Genomic DNA, 7,835 nt, shown 5'->3' on the forward strand with positions numbered 1-7,835 from the left:
CGACTCCGGCTTCCGATTTAGAAGAATATAGTAAATTGCATTATATCACCTGTGATTTATATTTTACACCCTATATTTACAATTTTATCCATATTTCTAAACACACTTCCGCTTTTGCTTACACTATTCGATACAAGACAACATCGCCAGGGGTCAAACAATTTCCTGTTCTTTGGTCTCCGCGGTTGAGGGCTGCACCTCGTCCTGCTCCGCCTGGAAGGCTTCCTGGTCGTAGATTACCTTCACTATGAGCGAACAGCTGGGGCAGGTAGCAACCTCTTCGCCGGCGATCAATTCTTCTTTGCTTATTTGAAATCGATCTCCGCACGGGCAGGGGTAGTAATACATTTCCTCGTCCTCGTCGTATTCGAAATCTTCGATTTCCACCTCGTCGTGGTATACTGCCATAGTGTCGGAATTCGTGCTTTTATTTGCAACGTGCAACGTCTACTTTACGCCACTATTTTGAAAAATTTCATAACTTTGTAGAAAATGTAAATCACACAGAATTCTATATTTACCTCTGAAGCCACAACACGAAGCAAACTATCCTGCATTCTACAGCATGTGAATGAGTAATTGGGAATGAGCGATGACAAGGTTATGTACGAAAATGCAATCGACTCGTTTGTTTTGATTCCTATCCGATGTGAGGGGTCGAACAATGACAGACCGTGTTTTATGTGTTATACCCAGGGGTTAGACATAAATTGAATATAGGCTACCCAAAATCAAAATCACTATGGCTTCATTTGTTTATCAACATATCATTTACGAGGATTGAAATCGAAAAATGCGCTGCTTTATTCTAACTGCATGAGCGATTTTCATATTTCGGTTTCACATGGAGGTGTTCACATTTAACATGGAGTTTAAAGTTAGCCACTATTCGACTATATAACCGGACCGAGTTGTAAACAACAGTAATTGATAGAACCAAAATGACAGTAAATCGCGCAATATTGGGTACACTGGCAATATGAGAGATTTGACGTTTTAATCGTACCCCTGGTTATACCAGGGACAGACATACAGCTGTACTTGCGTTGTACGTGTACAGCGTTGTACAGGTACCATCGTAGCATGACAGACATACTTTGGTTGTACATTGCACCGCATGTCAAACTGACAATCAGAAATTCGACCAATTTTCACCACATGTTTCAATGAAAAAGTTTTTTATTTAGCGTCTGAACTATCAAACACAACAAACAAGTTTCCAATCTGAGTTATTAACTCAAGAGAAAGCCAAAGAAAAGAATATTTACCAAGTGTTTTGATTCAGTTTGTTCATGCTACCCACCACTAACCGTTTGTGGCGCTGCGCACAGTACAACTGTAGTCATGTACAACGGTGAAACAGGTCGGTACAGATACAGCGATTGTACCGAGATGCTGGCATGGTTCTAGCGCTGTACATGGTGACAGACATACAATTTTCGAAGTACAACGCTAGTACAATTGTATGTCTGTCATAAGTATAAAACCACCGATCATTAGCATCTGGTGAATAATGGTTCATAAAACGCTGCAATGGATGGGTTACATATTATTTGACCAAAAACATTAGATTGAATGCATCTCCAGGTTCATTGTAGCCGCCATGCGCTACCCAACCAAGTTTTTTGTAGTGTATATTAGAAGAGAAAATATTCTACATTAATAAACTAATCTTAATAGGTATGATGAATCTGTTTGAATATATTTATAAGTTTGAAAACTCAAAAAACTCAGCAAACGTGCGTCGGTTTTTAATAAAAATGTACGAGATTAGATTATCCATGAGTAATATTTTAATATGGACTTCAGCGGCAAAAAAAACTAAAGAGCTTCCCGCGCTCGGTAAACAATAGAAAAATGACAACAATCCATTTAATAGTAATAGCTAACATTTTTACCAATAAAAATATGGAATAAAACATAGAAAATTCAATTATTCTCTCTAAAAAATAGAGGGATGTCAACGTGGATAAGAGGGGGAGGGGTATCAGGAATGTCCACGCTTGTCCAAGGAGGGGGAGGGGGTATCTAAAACCGTGCTTTTTCTGTACACGTGGTATGTCGACAGCCCCTATACAAAATTAAAGTTGGTATGTCGATCACATGATTCTTGCCGCATAGAGGATTATTGTTTTCGGCTTTTTGTTTCCGGATTACCTATAACGTGCTCAATGGACAGCCCTTGTGGAATTATAATAATAAAAATTCAACGAGGCATCTGAAAAAAAATATCAAATTTATCAATAATGCGCCTTGAGTTATGCAACCACCAATACAAGTGATTCGTCAATTAGGTGCATTCAAATGATATATTTTATGGTAAAGCACGTGGCCATCATACCCCCAGTATACTTCGCGTAAAATAACCTCAATTTTCTATTAAATGCTTAAGAATCGCGAAAAAAAAGGCGCGAGCTTTTCATAACAACACTCGCACACGCTCTCGCGTAAAATAAAATCACGCAAAAAAATCGCGTAAAAAAAGAATCCAGTGTACATGATTATCTCTGACAATCCAAGGAAGCTGTGGAGGCAATATGTGCTCTTAGTGAATGTGTTCTTGTTCGTGCCCGACTCGACCGCTACGGAATAACATTATCGGCCTATGCATCGAGCGCATACGCGCAACATTCTCTGTGATGTTCGTCTACCGACCAGCCAAATATTTGCAACGCCAACTCTTCCCGGCTCCCGTGAGGTTGGTATAAGAGGAGGTAGCATTCGTGCATTTACTTATCTTAGAGGCGAGTGAACTGCAAAGTTCAAAGCCTCTCTAATACAAACAAAGAAGGATTTATTTAACTGTGCTTTGGATATCTAACCGAGAAGATCGTACCTTAGCACTCCGAAAAAGTTTATAGTAATTTTCTGCGTATTTTTCTGCTTGCTCTGACGCCCAGAAGCAAAGTAGAAGATGAATATCAACTAGGCGTATAAAAGTAATTTCATTTCCAATAAAATTCTAGTCTCCCTTTCGTCAGCTAGTAGCCATTATCCATACACAATGGTTTCGTCCGATTCGAAGTTAATTTATTTACAATGAAGCTACATCCCTTGAAGAGTTTGGATCTGATTCCCAACATTGTTCCGCCAATTTCCCAATTTTGCCAAGTCCAGCTCCACTTGGTCCAACCACCTCGATCGCCGCGCTCCTCTCCTTCTTGTTCGTATCGAATTCGATGCAAACACCATCTTTGCAGGATTGCTGCCCGGCAACCTTGCAACATGCCCTGCCCATCGCACTCGTCCTGCCTTGGCGACTTTCTCGATGCTGGGTTCGCCGTAAAGTTGCGTTCAGTTCGTGGTACATTCTTCTTCACCATACTCCTTTTTCCTGTCCCCCACCGTATATTATTCAGAGCACTCGGCGTTCGAAAACACCAATTGCTTGTGAATCATCTTCGAGCTTCGTACCCATGGAGAACAACTGGGTGAATTAGGGATTTGTACATGGTACACTTCGTACTGGGTCGGAGTTTGTGTTGAACCTTAAGGATTTGCGGTGCCCATAGTAGGCGCGACTTCGATTGATTATGCGTCTTAGAATTTCACGGCTATTAGTGTTGTTAGTTGTTATCAACGAACCAAGATCGCCGCGAATAACGAAAATCGTGGATAATGCAAATAAGGACTAAAACGAGGTGCAAACACGAAAAATGATATTTCAGAAAGAAAACTATGTTTTATCTAAACAGAAATCATTTACCTATTCATCTGTAAGGACGTGTACACCAGTGGTCAGATAATGCTATGACCAAAACAAAAGAGCAGGAACCTACCACTCACTGACAAATTTCGAGAAGGCCTTTAGATTTACCATAGAACTCACTTTCTCAGATAATCCACACCGCTCGCGGATAATCGGGGCTCTACTGTAATTGGAAAGTCAATGATACTAAAAATTGTGGGATTTTCAGTTGCATGTTTTTGCCTTTAGGTGAAGTTAGTCTTTCAGAAGCGCAAAGAGCGCAGGAATAAACGACCTCTACATTCGCGCTGTTTTGCTGGTGTATGTTTGCGAAACATATATGTTTAAGCAGAAAGAGAGGTACGATGAAATCAAGTTGTCTACCATTTCTACCTTCCAACTCACCAAAATTTTACGACATACAAATCCTGAAATTTCATCTGGTATGCGAAGAAATGGTTTGGAAACACTGGTAAAATTTGCTCAAATAGTAAGTACATATATGAAATTAGCTGGGATTATTCACCTAGAGTCGTAATTGAAATATTCTCATGCACAGAAAAACGTAGGGGGAATCAGGGTAAACCCGACACCCTCGGATTTTTCCAGTTAAAAGCCATTTTACTGATTTTCTGATTGTACACACATGCAATTCCTTACATTTCGAGTCACCCTATAGCTGCTGTTAAAACGAATAACAAAACAAAACCGGTCAGCACACAGAACACAGTCCGTGTAAAATTGTGCTAGAAGAATTTAATTGTTTTAGTCGAAAATTTCGTAAAATTCGATACTTTTTGTAAGCCTAAATCATCTTAAATCAGTGTTTAGTATTTTCTGTATGAAGGTAGGTACTTTAGTTACTTATCGATGCTTAAAAGCTTCGTTTCGAAATTTCGGGGTAAAACCGATACTCTCAGTCAGACACCTGGTTTCTTTTTCACTCACAGGGAGGATGCGTCCTTTTTTATAGATACCTCATTTTTTATAGATACCACAGCTAGAACCAACGTTGAGCAGGACCTGTCAACAAAAAATTTGCTAAAGCTCATGGTGTCCCTTGATCAACGCTCATGCTCATCCAAGCTGGGATCAAAACTCCCGTGTTTACTATGGATCAGAAACAGGAATTGGTTCGTCTTCCGATCGATCCTGGGAATCGTTTTTATGAGATCCTTACTATCGATATCCGTCGTCTGGCTTGGCCAAAAAAGAAACAACTTGAAAGATGTATTAATAAAAAAAAAGATAATTGTTGGCTTTGATTTCTAGACCGAAATCCCAACCATTCATTCCGTAAACCTGAGGTTACATCGCCAACGATAGCCATGGGGTTCAATAAGACATCATACAGTCGAAATACATGAATTTGTTTGTTGCCTATGCAAACCCAATTACGTATCATTTGCAACTACCCAGCAAACATTAAATCGCATAACAAGCGTATATATAACATCATATGCCCTAAAATTTGGTTGGCATATAATGCGCCTAACTATCATATGCATACAAAAGTGGAGGCCATATACATACATGGCAAATGCTTACCGACTTTGTTTGGATGAATATGCAACTTTGACCGGCTATAATAGCGATTATGTTGAAATTGAATTGCGATCTAATATGAATATATTCATGAATTGTCAAAGCACCAAATACGACTTTTGCCATACTCATATACGATTTATTACAGGCATGAAAAAAAAACAAATGGCGCAAAATATTTTCGTGAAATGTTTATTATAGCCTCACGAATCGCCATTTTTATATATGAGTATTTATGTTTGTAGAAATAATCAATGTTTGATTGACTTGTGTTGGGAGTGGAATATGAATGTTTAAAATGGCATAGATTGATGTTTGGTGAAAACTGCTCCGATGTGGGTTCGAACTCCGGTCGTCTGGATTATCATCTACCAACTATCTCGCGCGGCTATCTGAAATGTAATTCAGCGGTAAAACTTTCGAGTGCATCAGCATTTCATTGACATTTCAATATGATGTAATATGTTCTTTATTAGGATCTAATATGATTTACTGTTTCATGATTTTCTTCAGCATGCAACACGATTTACTACAGTATTGAATCGATTTAAATTATACGCTTATACGACACACAAACTGCATCAGCGTAATATACGCATATGATGCGGATTAAATGTATTTTACGACAATGTACAGCATAAAATTGATGTTTATTATACCGATATGCAACTTAATTTGATAATGGTATATAAAATCGAGTTTTTACATTTTATGAAATGCAAAATTATTCGATTTAATGTTTGCTGGGTATCCCCTCTCTTCAAGGGTCCACATAAGGATTGGGCGATCCATCTTGACGGGTCGATTTTCTAAATGATCGGTATCAAAGAATCGATCTTTGCTAAATCGATTTTTTTCCAATTTATTTACTTATCTATACAAGTGTTTTATTTCCAATATATATATATATATATATATATATATATATATATATATATATATATATATATATATATATATATATATATATATATATATATATATATATAGAAATTTGTGTTTTATTTGTATGGCAGCCACCCCTAAGGCAAGGCGCAAATTGAGACGCATATAGCGCGAGTAACTTGGCGCGATATAGCGCCCGTTTTTGTGGCTAATGAAAACAGATAGAACTGCGCAAATTGGCCAGATGACGCGAGATGGTGGAGCGCTCGTGAGACACGACTCGCGCGACGCTGTGGCTGAACCACAGTTTCTCGTGCTGGTCATGCCGGTTGTGGTAGTTGTGTTGGTGAACAATCATATAGCGCCGTGGTGGGGGACACTGTATGGCTGTACTGGTCGGGTGATTGTGTTAGTAAATAAATATATCGCGCAACTCTGTGTTAATCAGTCGTTGTATGCGAGTGGCATGTTATTTACACCAAACTGCGACTCAATATGCGCTCCACCACGCTACGTTTGTGGCACGTATGAGTCGTGTTGGTAGTCTCGCGTTCGCTTACGAGCGCTATAGGCTTCTCAATTTGCGCCTAGCCTAAGAGAGGGGGGAGGGGTATCTAACCACCATAGAAACATTCATTGCTCCCTAAAGCTTCCATATGCCTAATTTGGTTTAATTTGCTTGATTAATTCTCGGGTAATGCAAAAATTTGTGTTTCATTTGTACGGCAGCCCCCCCTAAGAGAGGGGAAAGGAGTATCTTAACACCATAGAAACATTTATTGCATCCTAAAACCTCCACATGCCAAATTTGGTTTCATTTGCTTGATTAATTCTCGAGTAATGCAGAAATTTGTCTTTCATTTGTATGGCAGCCCCCCCTTTGAGTGGGGGAAGGACTGTCTAACCATCATAGAAACATTTATTGCACCCTAAAACTTTCACATGCCAACTTTGGTTTCGTTTGATTGATTAATTTCCGAGTAATGCAATAAATTGTGTTTCATTTGTATGGCAGCCCCCCCTTAGAGAGGGGGGAGGGGTCTCAAAATATCACGAAAACCTTCCCCGGTCCCAAAAACCCCTACATACCAATTTAAATGTCGATAGGTTCAGTAGTTTCCGAGTCTATAAGAATCAGACAGACAGACAGACATCACTCCAGTTTTATATATATATAGATATATATGTATAAATATATATATATATATATATATATATATATATATATATATATATATATATATATATATATATATATATATATATATATATATATATATATATATATATATATATATATATATATATATATATATATATATATATATTAATTGAGGCTCCTATGGCGTTAGCCCGAAGGGGTCGGGAGTTCAATATTTTGACACTTTTTCTCATCAGCTATGTTAGTTATATGTAACTAACTATTCGCGGTTGGCTCAGTATTATATAAGTATTGTATCGGTTAGTTAGCAATATGAAATGTTCTAGAGCAAAACATACTCTATATATGTATTTGTCCTAAGGTAGATTATGTGTATACGGGATCAGCCGATTTAAAAAGCGATGTAAAGCTTATTCGCCTTACTGCGTTAATATTTAGTTCTGATTCAGATCTAGCCTTGGATTTCCGAGTGCGGTCGATAAGTTTCGTGAACAGCTACTTACTCAAGTGAGTACGCCTGATTCTACTTTCCCTGATCTGAGGATTTCCGGGCTC

The 7,835-nt window shown here is 38.3% G+C and overlaps 1 protein-coding gene across 1 annotated transcript; it reads right to left on the bottom strand.

The window, feature by feature from the left end:
• Positions 1-35: 35 nt before the first annotated feature.
• LOC129770615 (diphthamide biosynthesis protein 3) lies at positions 36-661 on the bottom strand. Its single transcript, XM_055773562.1, has 2 exons — positions 522-661; positions 36-460 (listed from the first exon to the last, which is right to left on the bottom strand). The coding sequence occupies exon 2, from the start codon at positions 406-408 to the stop codon at positions 154-156; it is 255 nt and encodes an 84-aa protein (XP_055629537.1). The 5' UTR covers positions 409-460; positions 522-661; the 3' UTR covers positions 36-153.
• Between the last annotated feature and the right edge of the window lie 7,174 nt (positions 662-7,835).

This window comes from Toxorhynchites rutilus, chromosome 2, assembly GCF_029784135.1.
Source record: "Toxorhynchites rutilus septentrionalis strain SRP chromosome 2, ASM2978413v1, whole genome shotgun sequence".
NCBI lineage: Eukaryota > Metazoa > Arthropoda > Insecta > Diptera > Culicidae > Toxorhynchites > Toxorhynchites rutilus.

Coding starts and splice junctions, on each gene's coding strand:
- LOC129770615 (XM_055773562.1), bottom strand. CDS start 408: ATGGCAGTATACCACGACGAGGTGGAAATCGAAGATTTCGAATACGAC.